Source organism: Pieris brassicae, chromosome 6, assembly GCF_905147105.1.
Source record: "Pieris brassicae chromosome 6, ilPieBrab1.1, whole genome shotgun sequence".
Classification (NCBI taxonomy): Eukaryota; Metazoa; Arthropoda; class Insecta; order Lepidoptera; family Pieridae; genus Pieris; species Pieris brassicae.
In genome coordinates this window covers 10,188,816-10,214,128 of record NC_059670.1, presented here as the reverse complement: position 1 = coordinate 10,214,128, position 25,313 = coordinate 10,188,816, and the positions used below count along the sequence as shown (strand labels likewise).

General features: G+C 32.6%; 2 protein-coding genes across 3 annotated transcripts in view; one reads left to right on the top strand and one right to left on the bottom strand.

The window, feature by feature from the left end:
- The window catches only part of LOC123711485 (BMP-binding endothelial regulator protein), a 56,204-nt gene extending 42,043 nt beyond the window's left edge, over nt 1-14,161 (top strand). The window contains exons 1-6 of one of the 2 annotated variants that reach the window (XM_045664095.1): nt 504-674; nt 799-1,063; nt 8,402-8,611; nt 9,361-9,608; nt 10,244-11,380; nt 11,866-14,161. In XM_045664095.1, the coding sequence (XP_045520051.1) occupies nt 844-1,063; nt 8,402-8,611; nt 9,361-9,608; nt 10,244-11,344 (1,779 nt within the window). In that variant the 5' untranslated portion in view covers nt 504-674; nt 799-843 and the 3' untranslated portion in view covers nt 11,345-11,380; nt 11,866-14,161. Of the gene's footprint in view, nt 1-503; nt 675-798; nt 1,064-8,401; nt 8,612-9,360; nt 9,609-10,243; nt 11,381-11,865 lie in introns of those variants that run through there. The other variant, XM_045664094.1, reaches the window with a different exon arrangement.
- A 2,322-nt stretch (nt 14,162-16,483) lies between these two features.
- LOC123711065 (troponin C-like) lies at nt 16,484-24,648 on the bottom strand. The gene is made up of 6 exons (XM_045663468.1): nt 24,523-24,648; nt 23,468-23,498; nt 18,252-18,395; nt 17,824-17,943; nt 17,053-17,184; nt 16,484-16,717 (listed from the first exon to the last, which is right to left on the bottom strand). Exons 1-6 carry the CDS (start codon nt 24,544-24,546, stop codon nt 16,689-16,691), a joined length of 480 nt encoding a protein of 159 aa, XP_045519424.1. The 5' UTR covers nt 24,547-24,648; the 3' UTR covers nt 16,484-16,688.
- Between the last annotated feature and the right edge of the window lie 665 nt (nt 24,649-25,313).

Sequence of the window (25,313 nt, the reverse complement as noted above, 5' to 3'; positions counted from 1 at the left end):
TTCTCTTTAGTTCCCATAATAAATATTTATAAGGTAATCTTTACATATAAGATCGTTGATTCTGTATATAAATGATTTTGATGCAAAGATTCATAATAAAAAGAGCGTAATAACACATTGAACAGAAATTACACACACACACAACAGTAATTATTTAAATCTAATTATCTTTAATTTATAAATCTGCGTAAATATAATTTGACAGAAGGGACAAAAATGTTCTTTTGTGAAAGTAATTGACTGATTTATTTTTTTAAACTTATAAAGGTTGTCTTAGTTTCATCAATCTTACATACCAAATACTACGTTCAAGAACAGCAACAGTAATCCCCAACGTCAGTTGTCAATTGCCACTTTTGACATTTGACGTTAACTTGCGTTTATGCTTTTTGTTAAGCTAAACGTCGCGACATACATATAACCTTAAACTAATTTTTAATTAAATATTTGACTTCATAAAATAGTATTGAGATGGTACTTGATGAGGGTTTTGCTTTATTTGATGAAACAGTTATTTGCCTACCATTTTAATATAAATATAGTTGTCTATATTTACACGTATTTCGTACATTCTTATTAAGTACTCAGTATTATTACTTTATTTTGTTTTTGTGCTTTCATCGCTCAACGAATAAGTATCGCAATATTGCAAGGAATTGCTCCCAGGATTAAAGGTATACCACAAGGACTAAACATTTTAAATTCGTTTTAATTTTCTATTTATTGATTTTTTATTGTTAATATTATGACTACCTGAAGGTAAAAAATACAATATTAATTTAGTTCTCAACGTTCCAGAACGGTTTCGTGGAGTGCCGTAAAGGCGTCGAAGAGTGCGGTCTAATGGAAGATTGTGCAGTTGTGATGCCGCGTGAGGGCTGCTGCGCCCGCTGCAAAGGATGTTGGTACAATGGCACAGACTACGCCTCTCATACAGAATGGGGAGACAGTGGCAAGCTGTACAGATGTGAAGCAGGAGTCGTCACCATCTCCCGGCCCGAATGTTATGCGCCATGCGATAATCCGAAACACCAACGACACTATAATTGTCCTGTTTGTGATGGTAATTAATATCATTAATAATTATTAACTCCTAATGGTCATTTATAAATTTCAATAATTACGCATTACCTATTGAAATTAAATGTAGTTTGTTTCAACTAATCTATGAACTGATTTTGTCTTGCATAAATTTATTCCTGAGAGATAAAATTTGACAAATTTACGGTATACGCTAATTAGTAGTAGAAACTACTGAAGCTTTAAAAGTTTTGACAAGTATTATGAGTAAGGTGATTGTGGAGTTACAGTGTGGCATACATAGTAAGTTCTTAAGTTTGATTCCCGGCGAAGCAATGTTTATTTTCAGGAGGCATAGTAGGCTACCACATACCCCATTTTTCGGGAGTTTATACATATAACAACGTACTTAAAACTAGTTCCTTAAACTTTTATAAAAAATAAAATTTTCGTTTTTTCCGCATAAAAAGCTTAACCTGCCAATACCAAAATTACTTTTTTTTAAATTGTGTACTAAGACGCGAATTACATACTATATATTATTGTAAGGTGCACCAAAAGTATGGTAAAACAATTTGCATTAGATGACATAAACATGTAGCTATATGTATACACTCGGCTCGTAAATACAATATGTATATTCGGTGCACGTGGTGGATATACAAGGTAAACGTACCGTACATGCCTAGACCAAATCCTATACTAGAGGAGGGACAGATCAAAATCATAACCGACTAGAATGGGAAATGTCATGAAAGTGGATGAAGCTAGTGAGGTATGTCGGAACCCTAGCGAGTTTAGATCCGTCTCTAACCAAGGCGTCAATATAATGTGTGAATAAAATAGACAAATTCTGTGTACAAATTCTATAAATAAAATTGTCTAACCAGATAAATTACATAAAAACTATTTTAATAAAAACAGTTCAGAAATAGTTAACAGAAATGAAAGTTTTCAAAGTACATTAGAAAACGATAAATTATACTCAAAGACAATTGTTTGTCTTTGATATTATTAACAATTTCATAAATCTATCTCACACACAAAACCACCTACCAAGTCAAGCAATGATTTCAAGAAAAAGATAAAATATATGAAACATTAAACCAATAAGCTTTGTTTTAAAAGGCTCTTGAACAATACTGAGAAGTTTAATTCGACGAATAAGAAAACAAAGTAATAACTGCAATACCCATTGTATGCTGCATTTTCCCATCAAAGAATGTACGCACACATTCAAGTCATAATGAAATTGCTTCGCTGGCGCGGGTCTGTCTCATGGCATCGTCGTAGGGTTATTACGAAAATGGCTATCGGTAGCTAATCGCACGATTCACTTCTAGCCGTATAATTAGTTACTAGTAGTACCATTTACTTCTAGACGTACAATTAGCTACTAGTTGTACGATTTGCTTCTATCCGTATAATTAGTTACTAGTAGTAGCATCAGTTTTTAGCCGTACAAGAATTACTAATAGCACGATTATTTTTTTCTAGCCGTATAACTTTTTTTAGAAGTACCATTTACTTCTAGACGTACAATTAGCTACTAGTTGTACGATTTGCTTCTAGCCGTATAATTAGTTACTAGTAGTAGCATCAGTTTTTAGCCGTACAAGAATTACCAATAGCACGATTATTTTTTTCTAGCCGTATAACTTTTTTTTTAGAAGTACCATTTACTTCTAGACGTACAATTAGCTACTAGTTGTACGATTTGCTTCTAGCCGTATATTTAGTTACTAGTAGTAGGATCAGCTTATAGCCCTACAAGCATTACTGGTAGCACGATTACTTGTTTCTAGCTGTACAATTATTTTCCAGAAGTACGGTTCACTTCTAGATGACAATTAGCTACTAGTACTACGATTTGCTTCTAGCAGCATAATAAGTTACAAGTAGTACGCTGGCTTCTAGCCGTACAATTAACTACCAGCTTGCTTCTAGATGTTTAAATGAATACTAGTCGCTGTGCTGTAATATAATAAATAGCTATATTATTCATTTAACAATGAAGTGTGCCGTAATTTTGTTTAGAAAACTTGTGTTATTAAAATCAGAATTGTACTTTGTACAAATTACAATTAATAAACCGAAATTAACAGTTATGTATATTATGTAACAAAATAGCGCTATACCTTAATTACAGTCACTTCATAAAACTATTTCTTCAAATTAGGCGATCGCATTAGAATTGTGCACCCATAGCCATATTTGGTAATAAGCCTGCACGCGCCCACCCAGTCGCCACCGCGGCTAAAAAAGCTTATAACCCCATTCAAAAACAAACACGCCGACATGCGAGCTCAATAAAACCAAAAAGTTGGGCAATTTACCTTCCCAGACCTTAACAAGATTATTAATTCAAAATCAAATAATAGTAATTTTCGAGATGACGCTACAGAATCGCTTTTGAGAATAACCGACATTCCTTCCTATGGTTTTATTGCTATTCATTATCCAATACACGCAGTTAGTTTATACCAGTCTAAAGTTTATAACGACTGCCCGCGACTTCCTATATTCAGCTATATACCGAGGATTTTCCTTGAACAATCTTTTTGATTAGAATTTAAGTCTTGTAGTCTAAAAAAGAATCTTCCGTATAGTTTGAAGACCGTACACGACGGACGAAAAATATATAGGTATTTTTGTGTTCCACTTCCAACCTAACGGGTAATTTATTATAGACATAAAATATTGGTAAAATACCTATTTTAACAAAATTGAGCTTGGCAGGAAAACATCGTGAGGAAACCGACATGTCTTAGACCCAAAAAGTCGACGGCATGTATCAGGCACAGGTTGATTACCTACTTGCCTATTACATTGAAAAATGATCATGAAACAGATTCAGAAATCTGAAGCCCGGACCTAAATGGTTGTAGCGCCACTGATTTTTTTAAATTTATCGGTACCAAAACGCGTCATAATATTTTCGATAACATTTTAGTGATTGTAATAGAAATCAATGCCGAAGGTGAATTTAAAGCTTGAATCGGTTTTATAAATAAATAAAAATATTCTATGAAGTGGACGATAAATCTTTTGTATATAGGATCGCCCACGTGGTTTGGTGACAATGGTATAATAATACAAGATGTTACGCAGTAGCCTACAGACAATAGAGCACTCAAAAATAATTGTTACCTTTAATACCAAACGGTGGTCTCTATCGGTTATCATTGATTGATTGTTACAACTTTTGATCACGCAAGTGTTACAGTGTCAACTCTATATAACGATACTGACGAGACAGTGCATTTTATGGCGATATAAAGGGTTGTCTTTAAATGGAGAGAAGAAAAACGTATAGATAATTCATGACTCCTATTTATTAGTCATGGTGAACAACAGTCTACACGTGCTAGCAATCTTAATTTGTAAAAAAGAATGAATTTCTTACAAAGTTCGTATGCATGATGCCCACAGTCGTGTTTATTGCGTCCTAGGATATAAAGCGACATAAGAACGTACATAGCTGCGCTGTTTTTACTAATTTTAGCAATTTAAAAAGTACTTAATTATTCAATTGTTTTCGTTATTGAGAGTGGGTGTAATGCTTATTTCTGAACCAATTCGACTTAGGGTCCTTCAATAATAGAGCGTACCAACTCTTAAAAGGCCGGCAGCGCGCTCGCGAGTGTTCTCCTGTTCTGGCAGTACGAGTGTCCATAGGAGGCGGTATCACTTAACATCAGGTGAGCCTCCTGCCCGGCTGCTTCCTTTAGCATAAAAAAATGTAGAGTGTATCATTGTATGGACGACTAGTTTGTCTAACCAACCAAAGCCAATTGATTTCGCTGTAGCGAGTATGTTGTTAAATCGAGTATGACGTTACATGGAGTTTACACTGTATTTAAAACAACATTGTCAAAGGGTAACTTTGAAATTTCATAACCATGTTTTATGTAAGCGAAATGTTGGAATAGTTTTGCAATTTATTTAGTATTAGTTTTTGTAGGTTACTATTTTTGGTGGTTCAAATTTCACCAAAAAAAAGCTAAGAAATATTAACAGTTGGTTATGAAACTTTTAATCTATTTTTTGTTGTTGCAACAACCTTCCTCAATAGGAATAAGACCACCCATAATTCATTTAGCGTGTTGAAGGACGACTCCCAAACCTTGTTATGGCTAACAGAATCATTAAAATTATATACATTAGTGTTCTGAAAGTCTCCCACGGCGTTGTGTCTCTATTATTGACTATAAATCAAAAACTTAACAACATACTTAAAAGGTTTTTGTCCGTTCAAAGCCGCCGCGCCTGGATGGCTTCGAGGTTGCCCTGTTTGTTTTACGATCCCCACGTTGCATTAGCTTTTTGTTTCTCTTACATCTTATTACAACCTTATCAGAACCTTTTATTTGGTGGTCAGCAAAAATGGTCATCAAGTTTTTTGCTTGTATCTTTAAGGAGTTTTTATTGACGTAAGAGTTGACTTCACAAATCGATCCATTTGACCGATATTTATGCTTCATATATGGTGTTTCATATTATTATGAAAAGTATGTGTTGTATGGTAAAATATTATGAACAAAGCTTGGGAATGTTTTATACACTTAAATAACAACTTAATCGCCTTAATATCGAGCTAAATTTGCTACCAACATTGGCCACGAACAATTTTTAATTTATTGAGTACGTTCTTTCCTTTTAAAATAAAACAAAAGCAGAGAAACAAACAAAACACGCACTTTTCTACATCATAGATAGAGGTTAGAGTTTGTTAATCTTAACAAGATTTTGAATTAGTTATGAATACTTTCAAAATTGAGCTAACTTTGCCAACTTCGTTGCCAATTTTTAATTCTAAGCACGTTTTTTTACCCCCATATATATAGGTAAAATTTAAAAAATCTGTGTTTTCAAAAGATTGTCATATACAATAACTATGATAGAACCTTTATTTATTTCCTATTTCATCTAAGTCGGACTAAAAACTAAATAAAATACAAGTTTTAATTAATATTCTTGTGTCGTCTTAAGTGCTATCGTTATTATTGAGCGAACCGCGACAACGACCCGAGAAATTAAAATAATTATCTTGTGATATACTCGTGCTACGTACATGGAATAACTAAATAGTTACATAAGAAAATATTGTTTTGAGTTCTATGCATGAGATGTGGAATGAAGAAAATGTATAGCGGATTTTAATTGCATTTTTAACTATAAAAGTACCGAGCTATTTTCCTTCTTGTCTATTTTAATGTTAAAGTTGATCAGAATTAGATAGTTTTAATTAAAGAACAAAATTAACCATTAATATAATCTCTATGTATAATAATAATAATTAAAAATTGATAAATAGAAAACTAAAATAAATTAAAATTTTGGTCCCTGTGGGAATAGATTTAAAAAGTACAATATTAATTATACATATTTAAGAACTTGTCAAGTTTTTATGTCAGGAATGTCATACATTGACTTTTATAAGCTAAAGTCTTTTGACAACCGCAAATTACGACTTAGGGTCCTTCAAGACCGTACCGGACCGCGTAGAGGTATTAACATAAATTAGCCTCCTGCCGTATGCTACCGTTCTATTAAATTAATAAAATATACTAAGAAAAGCATTCCATTTCCTTCTGTATTTTGTCTTTAATATTATTACAATGATTTTTATAGAAACATCTAACGGCTACTGGCTAACAAATTGGCTACCGCTGGGAGTGAATACGAAATAATTTGGCTCACCGTCGAAACGTTTCTATTGTTTCTAGTTACTTCAAGTATACAAAGAACAGATCTTCCTAGCATTATTATATGTTTTATTCAATTGTTTTTGTAATATATTAAATAAATATTAATAGATATCTACTTCTTTTCTTTCCTTGAGTTTGAAACTATTGTTGATTTCCAAAAAGCTTTCGATCTAAGAACACACTGTTATTTTGGTAAGAAGACGTAAGGCGTGACCGCTGTGGTTTTGAATATTTAAATATTATTTATGTTTAATTGTTTTTATCCTGGTAGAAGAGAGCATCTTAAATATTTGTTTATGTAATGTTTACACCTATAGTAATTGGTAATTTATTCCCTAGAATTTATAGTCCCAACTATATGTTTTATGAGACGATAACTTATATTATTTTACTTATTATAATGAGCTGTTGGCCAAAGCCGTAAAACATAACTGTTAGTTTTACGTCCCGAATTATCCTGCATACTAATTGGAGCATAATAATAAAATTGTAACTGTATACAAAGTCGTGTACTGTAAGCACAAAGATTTCAGTTAAAATTTCAACGATTCTGATTTGGCTTTTGAATTATTTGTTCACACATTTCTAAAGATTATTTGGCCAGGAATCGGATTAAGGATTTCAAGATGTATATGTGCCTAGGCAATAAACCAAAGATGCGATAGGTAAAAAAGACTATCATCACAAAATTAAAACATTTATATGTATACTACAAACAATTCATGTATGAGGAAATAATTAATATAATAATAATGCTAACAAAAAACAATAACTAACTAACCCATCATATTGCTCTTTTGGTTTATTTCCATACTAACCCTAGCCTGGAAGAGATCGCTTGTTAGCGATAAGGCCGCCCGTTGCATCCCTTATCTTTTTTATATATTATGTTACTTGTGTTTTTATAAATATAACGAAGTATTTATGAATCAAATAAATCACTACCTATTTTTCAAATACAACTTTTCACAACTTTTTAAATTTAATTTCGCAATTAAAATACTTAATTTAATTAATATTCTGCCAGTTTCAAAAATAATGTGACCGTTTAAAATAACAATAGCCTAATCGAGCAAAAACAAAATCGCATTGTTTTCCAAACCGACGTCAATAAATAAGCGCGGTTAACGATGAATCAATCCTGATGAATAAGGTATGGCCTCACACAGCGACCACCGTGGGCCGCGTGCCTTTACCACAGATTCATAATTATACCCTTACAAACCCTTATAATTAACGTATAAAAGATTTTGATTTAATTCCTTGGTACAGCCTTTACATGTTGTTTGTTATTATGTACCCTTTGGATGTATTTTACTTCGACTTCGACTACGAAGTTTTTTCTTAATGTACTATGCCACAAGGCTCGCAACTACTTCCAACTGCCTATGTATAAATATTAAGTATTTGTAGGAGGTTTAGAAAACGGAAGTGCTTAAATACAAATATATGGTCTCCCATTATATGCAATTTTTTTAAATATAGGAACTGCACTCTTCCTATCGATTTCATGCACCAATTTTAGCGGTGATGTATATATTTATATATATCAGCGCTAGATCAATACTAAAATCGGCATCGTTATCGCTAATCGCACTTAGGACAATAATAGATTGATGATCTGTGACAGCATATCTGCTTAACTTTGAAATTGTTCTATAAATTTTCAGAATGTGTGATAAACGGCCAGCGAGTCTGGGAAGGTCGGGATGTACGGATTCCAGAGGAACCGTGCCTGTCGTGTCGATGTGTGCGAGGTTCGTTATCGTGTACAAAGCGAGCCTGTCCAGTACTACCTTGTGGGAAGGCCCAGCAGTTCACACCAGTTGGGGAATGCTGTCCAAGATGTTCTCACCCAACAGCTGATAAGATTCTACCAAGTAAGTAGTTGCTTATTTTAAGATTTTTTTAGTATACCTTAGAATGGTTTAGTCATTGAATATCTTTACTTAAATCAAGGAGAATTTTATATGATGGTATTTCTTAAAAACTCACAAGCACGGTAGTTGTATCACATATAAATGTGGTGGAAGTGCTACCATTAAATTTAATAAAAGATATTAATAGTACTATTAAAACTTCATGACAAAAATATGGGTGTGACAAAATTAATCATACGAAAGTCCGCACACTATGATGAACCCTGAATAACTAGATCACTATTATTCCGTGGTACATGTGGCGGTGGAGCGGTGTTGGCGGTGGTAAGGTCGTAGGTTCGATTCCCTGCTGTGCACCAATGAACTTTCTTTCTATGTGCGCATTTAAGATTCGCTTGAACGGTGAATCGGCTTGCCTTAGACCCATAAAGTCGACGCCGTGTGTCAGGCACAAGAGGCTGATCACCTACGTGTCTATAAGACAAATGATCATGCAACAGGTTGCAGCGCCACTGATTTATTTCAATGCATGATTAAAACAATTTTTGAAACTTAATGTCATGTCAAAATTGGTAGTAAGGTCGCACATAGAAAGAAAGTAGGCCTAAAAACTATTAGAATCCATATTAATACATTGTAATTTTTTGAGTTTTAACGTTTACCAACGTAACCCACGTCCTTAGATATCTTCAATAGACCTAAAGCCCGCTCTTGTTTCAATGAAAATAAGTAAATATAGTTTATTATAGTTTCAGGAAGCTCGCTACCAAAGCCGTGTATAATCGGCAAGGAGTATCACGCGCACATGAGCCAATTCCAAGTAGACCCGTGCACTGACTGCACGTGTATAAACGGGACCGCCGTGTGCGCACGTCACACGTGTCCCGTGTTGACATGCACGCGTGCGCTGCCCCCGCCACCTGACAAGTGTTGTCCTGAATGCCCTAACGTCGAGGAGGCTAAGGCCGCTTGTATTGTGGCGGGAAAGACTTATCAGGTTACGAATAAATATTACAACTTTTTATTTCACATTTTTATGATAAATTATTTAAGTTCACCACAACTTATTTAATGCTATTTGTCAGTATAAGCTCCAAGATGTATTTTATAAAATATATGACAATTATATAACATAAATGTTACAAAAAAATACAATAAAAGCAATACACTTCCAGTTTTAGAATTTACTAGTAATTTTTGCTTATTGTTAATCAAGAATTTACTAGTTAAACAGCGGATTAGTATCCGATAGGCACTTGCTTTTTTTTAATTGAGCAGTCCACTTCCGAACATGTAAAGCTCTCGGATAAGTACTTATTGGCTTATTGAAGGCTTATTGGTTTTTACAGACGGAATTTGGAAATTTCTGTTTATTTTTTTACCTTGAATTGTTTATAAATTATTTATTAGAGATAAAATTAACATAATATTTACATTGATATGAAATATATAATAATGTTTTCCATACTAATATTGCCGTTTCCAATGATATATAATAAAACAATTTTAAATTGTAACGCGGAAAAGGAAACACTCAAAGTTCTATATGTAATTTTAATAAAAAACGAATCACTAACTTCCTAAATAAATGTAATCTTATAAATATGAAATAACGATATTTTTTTATTCCAGGAAGGTGATACGTGGCAACTAGACGCCTGCAAGTCCTGTGAATGTCACGGTGGTGAGCCCAGATGTGCCATGGAAAGATGTCCGACGCTCTCTTGTACCCCAGATCAAACACTTCAACAGTCTCCAGGCCAATGTTGCCCAAAATGTATCGACATAGACGGAATATGTACAGTTTTTGGCGACCCACACTACAAGACTTTTGACGGAAAGTTTTATAGTTTTCAAGGGTCGTGCAAATATCAACTAGTCTCTGATTGTAAGAACCACACGTTCTCTATAAGAATATCGAACGACGCCAGAAACACCTCACATTCCTCTTGGACACGCACCGCAACACTTCGGATCGGTTCCACTAAAATAAACATGGGAAGAAAAATGCGTATAAAAGTAAACGGCCAAAGGATAGCCTTGCCTCATGTTATAAAAGGCATCGCCGAAATCAGTCGCAGCAACGGGTCAGTCGTGCTCAAGTCTGATATAGGCCTTCAGATGCTGTGGGACGGGGATGGGTTTCTGGAAGTAACCGTGTCCAGTTCGTATAAGGGTCAGCTGTGCGGTCTCTGCGGGAACTTTAATTCCGTAGCGAGAGACGACATGAGGACCCGTGACGGCAGGCTGATAAATGATACGTGGAGATTCGGTACTTCGTGGCGAGTGGGCGGGCACAGAGCGTGCACGAGGCGTCAGGAACATCCCGGTCTGAACACGCGGTGCAAAGCGTCGAAGCTGACAAAAGTGCGTCGCCTGTGTCGGGCCTTCGACCGTCACGAAGCATTTTCCGAATGCGGAGCGAAAGTGAATCCGCATAATTACAAGGAAGCGTGCCTATTGGATGCGTGCAGTTGCACAGGTGTTCGGTGCCATTGCGCCGCATACAGGGCGTACGCGAGAGAATGCACTCGCATCGGAGCCGAACCTCAAAACTGGTTACCGGCCGCGTGGTGCGACCCCGCCGGCCCTCAACCGGCCTGGCTGCTTCGCGGACGGAAAGGCTTCGGCCGTGCTGTCAAGTCGAAAGAGCACAGCTTACCAAATCTGACCGCCATACCGAGGCGGAATAATAGTCGTGCGAGGCCGCCACCACTGCATTTAAGACGATAATGTCACTAGTCAAAACTGCCAGTGTGGCTATGTTAGGTGAGTGTTTCATTTATAATTTGATTTAGTAATTACACAAGAACTGCTCAGTTACGGTAATGCCGTCGTTCAGAGCGTTAAAAGTTAACCAAATGAATATCCGTTAGCAGTGAATTTTTTTTTTTTGACAATGGGGTTGCTATTGATGATATTATTAACTGGCAAGTTGGAAATCAGCCTTCTATAGCTTTCAAGTCAAAATGTATTTCTTTTTTATTGGTATAACTTCGGGTTTCGCTGTGAAACTCATACGCTCTGTACGTACTCAAATATTGAAGGCATACTATATTAAATTTGTAAAATGAATTATCTTTCCGGTTTTCGTTGACAATGAATAATTTATAATTATAAGAAATATCGGTATTTTACGCACGCAAGCTAAATAATTATAAATTCGTTACATCAACGACTCAGAGATAACTAAAACTCTGCATCATCTGTAGATATTACAATTTATATTAAATTTAAATAAATAATATTTTCAGCTTGTTACAAAAGAGTTTCAACGCTGCAGCTCAAAGCTGCAACGGCGAAGAGGAATGGAATGAAGATCTTACTTAACAGTATTCATAAACTACTTATAGTTAGAAAATAAAGCTTAGGTAATAATTGTACCACCTATAGCTCAATATAACCTCGCCAAACCAGCTTACATTCCTATTCACTACACATATTTTTGCTGGTCCAAATCAATGGCGAATATTTAAAATATGTGATATTAGCTCTTGATTCATGATATAATAGTTCAAAACGAGATCTCGTAGGTAGTGTTCAAAATAGGTATAGATATTTAAAGACGCTATGGGCCTGCGCAAATCTACCTATAATTTGTTAATGGGCTCCTTTTCAGCTTCGAAGTTACGATAATCATTATGCTATAATTACATTTTTGATTATGTACGTATATTTTAATAGAGTGTAGAAAAATGACAACTGACAATGTACGTTTTAAATTTGGTATTGACATTTGGCAGCTCGACCGATGACAATCTCTACGGTTTCGTGTGGGCTGTAAATGATCTATTATCGATATTCGATATTTGGTTAGTTGACGTCATTTCGTTGTGACTTAATAATCACAGATAGATAAAATTTTCGGTTAATAGAAAATATTAACCAAAACTGCTATAATCTATGTATTGGAATAGTTTAACCGAACTAAAGGCTAATGACGCGCTTGTTAACATTTCTACATTCTATTGGAATAAATTAGTTGCGTATTAAAGATTTAGACGTAATTCTTTTTATAGCCTGTGTATACGTGTTGAATAAAAATATATAGCTTGAAGGTTCTAAAGTATATATTTATAGCTGTTAATATATAGATAGACTAACCAGCTCCAAATTATTTATCTAATTTCACGTCGGTAATTAAAAATACCAAAAATTACTTTTTGAAGACTTAAATTAGACTATGTTACCAATGAATTTTTACTGACTTTTAAAATGTAGTTATAAATACGCTATTCACTTTCTTTGTTCAAATTCCTAAATATATTAAACGCAGTTTATTAAAACTAAATCAGTTTTAATAAGTTTAATATCACTGTTTAACTAGCACAACAAAACACAATTTGACAGAGTATTTAAAACAGTAGACTGATATAGTTTTTGAGTAGTTGCTATTTAATTACAATACTTTTATTTCTAGGAAGGCGCGGACTTTATTTACTCAGTGCCATTTTATAAATTTTATAGAAATAATCAAAATGATTGCTTAAATAAAGATAGCTCTTATTCAGGAATACCAAATCAGTTTATCACACTTTAAACTATGTATGTTTTATGTAGAACTGTGAATTGTGGGAAATCAGTTTTAACGTGTAAAACTGATTTACTTTCAATGAATAGGAGTTAATTCCATCAGTTACTTTTGCGATAAAGTTAATATAATAGTAATGCATATTTTATTGTCTTAGTTACATTTCATTCCTGTATTGTATATTATCTGTTAAGCTTCTGTTAAGTTTAAAGATATTTTATGATGACACGTGTGGCAGATATAATATTACCAATTATTTGTAATAGCGCCTTCTATCGATTCGAGTTTTAATTAAGATCAAATAACGTACAGGCTTAAATGAAATATGTTGAACCTTACCATAGCTGGTTTTAATCTTGTAGAGAAGATATATATTTATTATTTAGCCTATGAAGCATCATATAAAATATATATCTGCCGTATGTATTATTATATGATGGATTTAGTTTAGCAGGGCCTACGTTTTAAGTAGGCCTGTAAGTATGAGATTAACTTTATTTTCACTAATGAAATGCACATTACATAAGGTCTTTAACGTAAGTATATAATAATGTATTCTTTTTTAGTATAATTAATGCTTCATATTTTTAATGACTAAAAAATCCCTAAATACTGGAGTTAATATTATTTTTACTAAAATCTCCTTATTAAGGCTTATTAATTTGATGTTAAAAAATTCAACTACTTACAAAACTTAGCACACTCATTTTATATAAATAACTAGCGCCATCTATACTTCTGAAGGCGTTTCTCAAATAGTAGGTTACGGATTTTCGAACATTTCAATAAATTATCTACGTTCATTTGTTTGTTTTTATATAAACTAAATCTTATCTAAACTATTTTACTATAATGGCCAATTTTCAGCTAAATCAGTAATAAGGATATTACGTAAATCGCTGTCGCTTAAAATTATATAAATGTGAATTTGTATATAATTGGAAATTACTATGTGTAATTATTTATTGTGCATTTATGAAGTCTTGTATTTACTTAGGTTACGTTAATTTAATTGACCATTTTTACGCAAGATTCAACTTGATATAAATCAAGGATTTGTAATTAAAATATAATGTAATATTTATAAATCGTTTTATTTACTACACGTTGTGCTTTTTTCGAATGAAATGTGTTGTTTTTTATGCTGTAAAGGGTAAAATTCGTAAAAACACGGCGCGGAGCAGAACGAATACCATGAGCATTATGGCTTCCAGATTCCATCAAAGGCGATTTGACATACAAAAGTCATTTCTAAGGTATCTAAGCTATATATATATTTATTAAGTATTCTTAAATGTCAATACGATTTCTTCAGGTTTTTTATTATTTTTTAGACAATTTATAAATATATATATATATATATATATATATATATATATATATATACTTTGTAACGTATTCTATATGTCCTGACCGACTGTCCGATGTATGAGTACGACAGGAATAACACTGAAGAAGATTTGGGTAAAAATTAACAGAGACGAACTTAAAAGAAATAATATTAAAGAATAGGTTAAGTTGTGCTTAATCACCCGGGTTACCAATAACATGTACTTAACTTGTACATATACGTAAGTTATTTAATACATAATTAACTAGTAAATATATTAAGAAAAACACTTTTTTAACGGATTAAAGCTATGTATTATTATTAAAACTTATAGCTATTTACATAGTTCTAAATTTTTTCCGACGTTTCGCGTACTTTTCAGCGTGCGAAGTCACCGTGACCACGCACGCTATTTTAACAAAAGACAATAGTAAATATATTTAAAAAAGTATTCCATTTGAACATTTCCTAAGTTTTTAATACATTTTACTTCTTTCATTTGTAGAACGCATAGTTGAATCGCATAAACGAAATGGCCAAAAGAAATATGTTATCTCTCTTTTTTATTATTTTGTGTGTTTGTGTGTGTGTATTTTTTCAATTTTAAATTTAAATTTGTTTTTAATCATTGTATGTCTATGTCTATGATCGACGTTAAAAAACAGGACTGAATTTCTGGTTTCTACGTCGAATTAAAAGCCACTGCGACCATTTATTTAACATTGGCTTCAGGCCAATTCCCTGTATTTTATGACAAAATAATCTAGGACAATTTGGCATTCAGTTTTATTATTTTTGTCTCGTAAAATCTTTGCAAACGATTTCCTCTATCGCTTTAAATACTCATTTAGTTTTAGATTTTAAGTACCTAGTACAAATCCGTAGATTGCTATTTAGTCTGGTAATTAGCTTTTTGGTAGTTTCGCTTGGCGGTCTCACGGGAATTCGATACAAAAAGTCCCCTCGGGATTTTAGTGCCGGGATACTGCGAGGTACTCGATTGTGAGAAAGTTATCTGGTCATCACTGCGCCTTCTTTAGTTCTCATGTCATTTTCACACGTGTATATCATATTCTCTACATATTTTATTATTTGTTTATTAACATAAATACATACATCCTTACAAACTATGCCAACACGATAATGTGGAGAAAAAAATATAAATAATAAAGTATATAATATTAAACATAACTGTGAATTTACTCTGCGAATATATAATAATGTCGATAGTGTCGGAGACAACATTCATTAGGCGCAAAGTCTTTGATAACGGGGATCTGTGCAACAGACTGGTTCAGGCCATTGGTATCACAAACAACCTTAGCCTTCGCGTTCGCACACTTCCCATAGGTACACAGAAACCTAGTTCTTGGAGCACACTTCGCTTCCACACTACCCAAGGCTTTCAGTAAATACATAGTGGGCCAACTGTAAATTTATTGTACCCCATCATAAAATTGAATTACAATAAATTGTCGCTTACACCCTAAAATACTTTATTGCTAAAGCCAATATATATCCTTAAAGTATATTATACGATCACTTGTTTTTTGATTTAATTAGTTTTTAAAACATAATAAAACGTCTGTACTTATGTACACACGTTAGAAGTTATACTTCTTTGGCAAAACAAGATAAATATCTTTTCAGAAATGTTATTCTACGTTTGTAGAAAAAACGACACTAACAATAGAAAAAAGGTATTTAATACATTGAAAATTTTATAACGCATTATCTAGTTAAATGAAGATTTAAATATCACAGAATAAAATGTTTACGGATAGCTAACTTCAGGGTGTCGTTTTCTGCGGTGTGCGCGCGCATCGTAATAATTATCTCTCATCATTTTTCCCTAACGCACCAAAAGAACTTCAAAAAAAAAAATTGTTTTTTGAATGCTTGTGACGCTATGAGTCATGGCCGTTCTATGCCTGTTGCATGGTGATCAGTACTCTATAAACCTAAGATCGGGTACCAATTAATAAATAGTAAATGAAAATTAAACACAATATTACATTAGTAGTAAATGATTTATTTAAAAAGAGATACCATTCGCAGCCACACACATCAGTTTCTATTTAACATAATTTGTGTTTACAAATACATACATAATACCTATAATAGATTTTAAATTTGTATTGTCCAATATCTCGAAATGTTGAAGTACCAAAATGTAAATTATTATAGACTTAAAGTATATAAATAGATAAGCATATTTATTCTCCGGTCATCATTTCCATGAATTCTGTAAAATAAAGAAAAATGTTAATGTTGATGCAACTATTAGAGCAATAAAGTATTACAGTATTAGAGTATTTTCCGTTACACTTACTTTATAATTCTAGAATTAATCTCAAAGAATAAGCTAGGACAGCTAATTACATATTATTAATTGTTTTTGTAAATGATCTGACTATAATAAAAAGTTCTCTCAAAAAGACAGACAGAAAATATCTAAGCGATTTTTGTTAAATAGTTGGTATAGTTTACAAAAACTTTGTCGCATGAGCAGTACGCTTAACTCGTTCTTACAAGTTATCATGAAAGATTTACTTGTACAAAGAACAGATAAGTAGTTACCATCGAAGTCAACTGTTCCGCTGCCGTCTGTGTCAATTTCCTGAATGAGACCATCAAGTTCGTCTTCCGTTAGCTGCTCGTCCAGTTCACGGAGGATTTCACGCAAGCTTGAGGTGGGAATGTAACCGTTGCCTGAACGAACAATTTAAAATTCACTCCTTTAAATATAGACTAACCTGCCTACTACTATCATAAAATTAGTGATTTCAACCGCGCGTCTCCCTCTGCCCAATCTAGAGATTAGTGTAAAATACGTTATGCCTGAAGTTCGCGTGAGATGAGACGGACGATACAGTGTTTCGCGGAACATAAACGAAGTAAATGCCAAATGCTCTTATTAAAATAACTCGTAAAATATACAATATTCAATCAAATCGCTTGTAATAGTTCTCGCCCAAACTTATGTTTGTAATTTAATTATTTGCGTCCATAACTCAAAAACTAAATTAGGCAAAAGTTAGAGGTGACTTTGTGTTTTATTTGTATCGAGGAATTTGTATTATATTGTGTATTTAATTAGAGTCAACCATTGAAATTATAGTGAGGGCTCAATATATATTTAATGTTTTCAATTGAAACGTCACATGTGACCTACGATAAGTGATTTGGTTAATTCCTGCCCTAAACACGACATTTGAATTGTTGAATTTCATCAATAATTGATAGCGAATAGGAGTTCCGGAACCTCGAATGTACCTACATTTATAAACGTCTCAAGTATTATCTAGATCATGATATTGTCAAAGCTAATTAATAGTGCATTGAACTTGCCTTCCTTGTCGTATAATCTAAATGCTTCTCTGAGCTCCTTCTGCATAGCTTCAGCGTCCTCTTCTACGATAAACTTGGCAGCGAGCGTTACGAATTCTCCGAATTCAAGACGGCCAGATTCTGTTAGATAATAAAATTTTACAGAATCCGCAATAAAATCTTAATGTGGCGATCGTCCCATTTCTAAAACGATCAACGAAATAGATGCATACACGAGAAAATCAAGGGCAAATGTAGAAAGAAATCGTTCATGTCTTCTTTTTTTATTTTATGGTACAAACTGGTGGCTCGTGGGTGACACCTGGTGGTACCTATGGACACTCCCAATCGCGAGTGCTTTTCCGAATTTGTCATAAATTTTAATATAATATATAATTTATGTTCCAAAGAACTTTACTATATCATTTGAATTTGAAAAAGTCACTTACTGTCTGCGTCAACTTCCTCAATGAGTTCTTCAAGAATCTTCTTGTTGAATGGCTGCCCCATCATACGTAGGATGTCAGCTACGAAGTCACACGGGATACTGCCAGAGCGGTTGTGGTCGAAGCCATCGAACGCCTTGCGAAGGACTGTAACAGGCACAAAACTTAGCACACTGTTATCCGAAGAGACGATTTGTAGGGAGACGTACCCTCAACGTTTAATCCGCTCATTTTGTGCCTAATTTCGAGAAATTCAGTGCACAGATTATCCCGGTAGTCAAAATGCAGCTGCACTGAATTCTATTCGACTGCACCGGTTGTGGGACGGTAGTTCATTGCACCTAGATGCAGTGCGAATTAGTTGTGCAACAGCTATTTCGGTTACAACGGTGTGTGCATGGCACGGCCTACATGATAACAATAAACTAACAAGCAACTGCAATTACACCTATATATTGTACTAAGAAAAACTATACCATTGCAACGCGTTACAGATACATAACTACTCAGAATCGACGAATTACTTCTAACGGTCAATTATACATATGAAATCCGCTACTAAATTTAATTTAAATATCGTTATAACTGCTAATGCTAATAAAATATTATAAACCCTCACAGTAGTATTATACGTACAATATCTTTGGTCATTGTTTAGTAGAATAACTTAGTAAATATTAAATAAAAATAAATCAGTGCCGCTCTCTTTTTAGGTCTAGGCCTCAGATTTCTGTATCTGTTTCATGATCATTTGTCAATCTAATAGACAAATCACATCACACTCATCGTCGACTTTTCGGGTCTGTGTATTCCATTTTAAATGCGGACATAGAAAGAAAGCCTATTAGTGCAGCCGGGGATCGAACCTACGACCTGAGGAATGAGAGTCGCACGCAGGCCAACAATCCTCAATGTTATGTTTTAAATATTCCTTTGATATTATTTGTGGAACATGATACATTCATGTTAAAAATAAAAATATTTAAACAATCATAACTATGACGTAAAAGATCAAAAGTTTAATTCGTAGGCGTTTCATAATAACATTTATATTATCAGCCATCTGGTTAAATAGTCTATAAAAGATAAAAGAAATATTAATAATCATGAATTATGACTACGCTACATGACAACTTATTACTCTGGCAACTGGTTGTAATAAAATCGTGATTTGCGAATATTATAGTCAGCGTGCGTCATGATATTAAAATAAGCTTTTCACTTTCGATATAAGAGTGCGGAGTTTGTTGATAGATTCCATTGCGGCTAAAATTACTGAAGGGTTTTTTCAACCTAAAATGATTCATGGAACCAATGACGACAACCATGTTGAAAATGATAATTTCCACCTTCAATTTTACAAACATTTCGTGTAATTTGAAAGATGGAAGTCGAGACTAAACGAACAGCTGTCATATATTATACTCTGGCAACACATTCTAAATTTTATCTTTCATGTCGGATTCATTTTTATCAAGATATCTTGGCAGTTGTCTCAAAGTTGTTCGGTTTATTGCGATTTTTTCTAGATTTTAGCTGTTTATTAATTATCATCCCACGATCGCTCCTATTTCGAAATGGGAACGACTGCGTCAGTTGGTTTTATGTTCTCTAAATTTAGAAAAGTTATTTGTAACTTTATTAGCTTTATGGTTTTACTGAAATTTTAATTTTAGTTGAATCCTTTCGTGTCTTTGCTTAGAAAGTTCGCTATTCAAAGATATCATTTATTTTTATATTGTTTTATTAGTTTGTTTGAATTCTATATATTCTTCGAAGGTCTGAGAGTATCTAGTTGATAACATATGTTTAAAGTAAATAAGTATTATAATAAATGTCTGTTGTGTAATCTATTAAATTAATATAAACAGCTTTTTTAAATCAATAATATATCAAGTAAGGTATATAATATATAAATCTCAACATTTTTATTCTCATAATTCACGAATCTTTGCAATTAAAAAGTAAACACAAATTTCGACACAAAATTCAAAAACTCACAAAAACTTATAAAAAAATTCTAAGTATACAATTACTTGGACATTTTATGTAGTTTTGCACTTCTTGCGCTTACTTAGGTTTCACAGTGGCATAGTGGTTCTCTGGAAAAGATCTGTCCAAATCAATAAGGCCGCCAGTTGCCCTATTTATCATTAAATTATACTATATTTATTACATGCAATTGATTAAATAAATCTGTATTACCTTCTCGTGTGCTTGTACATTTATTACTATACACTTCGAAGGAGTTTTACAAAAAATACTTAAATCTTACAAAGAAGAATAAATTTTTAAATTTAACTTAATTTAATGAGGATTTTAAATGATCAGCCAAGTATCTAGAATTTCTAGTCTGTACTTCTGTGTAGATATACTTTAATGTAAAATTGATAAACAATACAACTGCAAAACCTAAATAATTGTTTATAAAATAAACAATATAATAAACCTACGAATATTACACTAAAGTGTTAATGCAACTTATCGAAGTGACTGACAGTACATATGTGCATTTGGCAATATTTAGTGTTCAAAACATAGGTGTTACATGTAAGGATATGATTAATGAAGCCAGACTATATGTGATTGAGATAAATTTGTTTTACGGCGTATTTGTCACTTTCCAGTTGACAATTATGGATAACTTCAGTTGTCATGTGTCAATAATTAATAATTATTAATATTTTTAATTTCAGTAAAATAAAAATTCGTGGAAATTTCTTATGTTAATGATCTACAATTTACTATAGAACTTTAAAACCTTTTTCTTAGTCAAATAACAGAGAATAAAATTAATTTCTGTCAAATCAAATGCTGTCCATTGAAATATTATCATACATATGGCAAAACTGTGTATTTGTTGTCAATTGTATATTGTTTTATTTTTAACCTGTGGTATTTTGCGTTTTTAGTCTCTGTGGAGCGCATGTCTATGCTATGACCAAAAATTATCAAAACCTTTTTCTACTGATCATATTTATTTTAGATTTCTTTGACCTCATTTGATTTACACAAGATAAATATTATATACAGAAATTATATTCGTTTTGTGTAATTTATGAAGAGCTTTTAAGTTTGTTATTTGTAATAACATTAGGTTCGGTGTGAAACGGGTCATGGCGTGGCAACATGGCTGGACGGTTGCCAACGTACCGAAGCAACTGTATATTGTGAAGCCCGCTTATTATAGAGCATTTGAAATTTCAGTCATGATTCTCTTAGCATTCGTTAAAAAGCGTTTATTGATAATGGTTCTTGCATAGTGAATATCCTTTAGTTTGACTTTGCAGATAAATTTAAACAAATAATGATTTTTGTTACCTAATAATTTTTATTTTATTTTATTTCTCTAATTTCGTATTTTAAGGCTTTTATGAATAAATCTGGTTGAAAGGATGTAGTCAATCATCACCTCAATCGATACTAATGTATATGAATTGAACTAAATATAATAAATCCCCCTCAAAAATCGGAAGATTATGAATTTGTGTCTATCTGTAGTAGTGTCTCGGTAGGTCGAAAATTATTATTATATAGTCACCCTAAACATACATTTTATTTGTTGGTCGCATTGACATGCCTCTCATAACAACGACGTATAACTTCGATATCAAGCTAGGCTCCCCTCAAAGTAATTGTTACGGGTTGGTTTGCATGTTATAAATAAACATAACCAATATTAAAAAGCTGGGCAATATGTTGATAAGTGATGTTTTTTATTGCATTTTGAATTAAAAATAATTATTAATAGGTATATGAACTCGACCGCCTTCATTAGCTTGGAAAAAAATAAGGATGGAATCTTGCCAGAATTGATTATTTGACCAACACATTCGACGGTGATACTTGATCTTGTACTCAGTTCTAATCTTAATTGATCTAATATTCAAGTAATTTTAAAGATTTAAAGATGTCTTTGGTTTACGTAAGTATCAAATGTGATTAAAATAAGTTTACTTGAAAACCATTTAGAGTTCAAAGGTCGAACGTATAAAGACAATGTATAAAGTGATTTAATAAAATTTCCTCGTTTAATTAATAAAAGTAGTCATAAATATTACCACTATTATTCCTTTCAACTTACAACATTTAATTGTAAGCATTTATTATCATAATTTAAAAACCAATTTAACAAATGTCTCTTGTATAATTTATAAAACTGAATGATAGATCATTTATCTACCGAAATGTCACTCGACACGACATGACAGCCGAGGAAAGAAACGTTTAAACATATTCGATACGAAATTCAAAATTGACTTTAGTTTACGTTTTTAATATGTTCAAAGTTAGTATTTTATTGCTTCTAGCAAAGCGCTTATCTTGAAAGCATTTCATTGTAACCATTTGGTAGGACTTGATTGTCTTCTCTACGAAGTTTTATATGGGGTAGATTATAAATAGAACCTTTTTGATTAAATTTTTAGGGTTTTTCGCACTTCGGCGTTATGACAATTGTCGTTAGCGAGAGATATTTGATTGTTTGTGAGCTTTATAACTTATTTGAATGAATGTTTTTGACGAATCGTGATTAACTTTTAGTTCTTAGTTAATTATTATACATTAATTTGTTTTTGTTGATTTGGTTATGCATCTCTTCTACTTGACTCTTAATATATCTCTTTTTAGTTGCTTCCTTACTAGGGTTGCATGGAAGACATCGCTTGTTAGCGATAAGACAGCCCGTTGCTTATAATTTGTTTGTTATTTGTTTTTTTTTAATGTAAGTATTAATAGAAATAATAATAAAATCTTCTCAGCCAATATGACATACCACAAACCATTATGAATTATAAATAAAACCTATAGTAGTATAAATCAAGTCGAGGGTGTGTCTGTTAACCTGGTATTGTGTCCTAATTAATCAAGAGCTACGCCTCTTACAATTGCTTTCAGATATTTCGAGCGAACTATATAAAGATTCACGAATTGAAAAATTAATTCACTATGAGTAAGAAGATTTATCCACGCCGTCTATTAACTCTTGGCCTTTATCCAATTTTTTTTTATTGTGCACTTGTAAACAATAATTGTGTTGTACTAATTTTGTGTTTTTCACCTAATAAAAAATAAACTGGTAGCATGATTATTTCAATTAAAAAAAAATTTGGTTGATAAGTAAATTAGATCAAACTTACCTTGATGTTAGCATAGGTTAATTAGTGGTTTTAAACCATATATTCTCGTTATATGTTGTATTATAAAAAACTGTATCTTACCAGCAATCTGTTCTGGAGGGAGTTCATCAGCCTGAAATTAAAAAGATAAAATTTACATACTGACTTGAATCCAAGTATGGTAATAATTGTCAATAAACGATCGTATATCTAAAAGGAATGCCCACTGTTTTAGTTTTAGTTGTCTAAACAGGCGATACAGGGAGCCCTAGTGTGAGGATTCTTTATTATGTGTAATAGCGTTTTTCTTTCTTGATATATTAATGAGATGAATGTATTTCTGTCGCTAATTATACGATTATAATAAGTCATACGGAAATCTGAAGTTATTAGAAATGTAATCAAATTACTACACATACGATGTAAAGTTCAGCGTAATTCATCAAAACGACAAATGAAGCAGATTTCTTTCCTATAAATGCCGTATTTTTCAAATCTTAACCCAAAAAAGCAAAAGCTATATTCATCATAAAATTCTCGTATAATAAAACCAGTAAACCTATAATTGAATATTAAATAAAATATTTCGTGCCATGTATGGAAAACGAAGAATCCCGAACATAAATCGAGCGAAAGAGAAGTCGAAATTATCAAATTACTGACGCTGCTGATAGAATAATGTATATCATTTTCTGATGTGTCTGTCTGATGTGACAGTTTTAACATTAATTATTTCATTAATAAAATAATTGAATGACATAGTAATTTGTCACAATTTTCTACGTTGTTTCTGACATTAATAACACTGCTTCCGTCGGAAAATTGAAACAAATAAACAATAAATTAGTATAATCTATATCATTATTATGTTAGGGAATTTCGTTACTTACTCTTAGACTTGATGTAGCTTATTTTTATATAATTATTATGTATATATTCTTAGCTTAAATATTTAACATAGGTTAAAAAAAATACTTATGAAAGAGATATACTCAATGATTATTAATTAGAATTATGTATTATATATTAATTAGAATGATGTAGAGACAAATTTATATACTACATCAATTAACTATAATCAGAATGCACAATGTCTGTGTGATTTGCAGAAGCTAAGAAATTTTCTTCCTTCGTGATCAGATTTACAAAATACCTACCCAATCTTCAGTGTCCAGAACCATGTTGATATCACTAGTTACCACTTTGAGACGCACAACACGACTGGCCTGAAATCTCTTAATTCCAGCGTTCAGGGTTATTTTCTGTAGTCTTTCGGCGATTTCACATAAAATGTGGCGCGGGGGCGGAGGGGCCAGCTCCACGGTTTCCTGCGTGAGCCAATGGCGTGAGCCTCAAACGGCAGGATTCTAACATATTTTTAGTCGAAAACGTGGTGTAAACGTAAACAGTAAACACCTCGATTTGTAAGCCTTATACTTCATTGAAAAGTTTTACAACGTAGCATAGTAGCTGCTTGCTGTATAGTCGTTTGGTATAACGTTTACACGAACTCTGGGTGCATGATCAAAATCGCGTCCGTATTTAACTACAAATCGTTATGTGAATTCCTATAATATACAGATTGCTCTTTTATATTAAAGCTTTTGATAACTTTAAAATGTATATAACATTGTCTATAATAATGTAATGTTTGATTTTAAACCCTTAGGCAAGAGGCAAACAAATTATTTTCCTTTATTTTAAGGCAAGCAAATGTACCAGCGCCAAAAAAATATGAACTAGTCGGAAATCGAAAAGAAGACTCCAGAATAGCGGGGATCTTAACATAATTTTTTAAATTTAATTTAGATTTAACGCACTATTTTAGTTGAGAAGTTATTTGATATTAATTTATTTCAATACGATTAAAACACGTTCAGAATATTTATAACAATTACATAACCATAGATATAACTAGCTTAATTAGCCGTTCAATTAACAGCCTAGC

What these genes read in the sequence shown, in the direction of transcription:
- LOC123711065 (XM_045663468.1), bottom strand. Translation starts at nt 24,546, where the DNA reads ATGGTTCTGGACACTGAAGATTGG. An exon ending in TGAGGAAGTTGACGCAGACA is followed by an intron (nt 17,944 to 18,251) that starts GTAAGTGACTTT and finishes ATTATCTAACAG; the next exon opens with AATCTGGCCGTCTTGAATTC. An exon ending in TAGATTATACGACAAGGAAG is followed by an intron (nt 17,185 to 17,823) that starts GCAAGTTCAATG and finishes TTGTTCGTTCAG; the next exon opens with GCAACGGTTACATTCCCACC.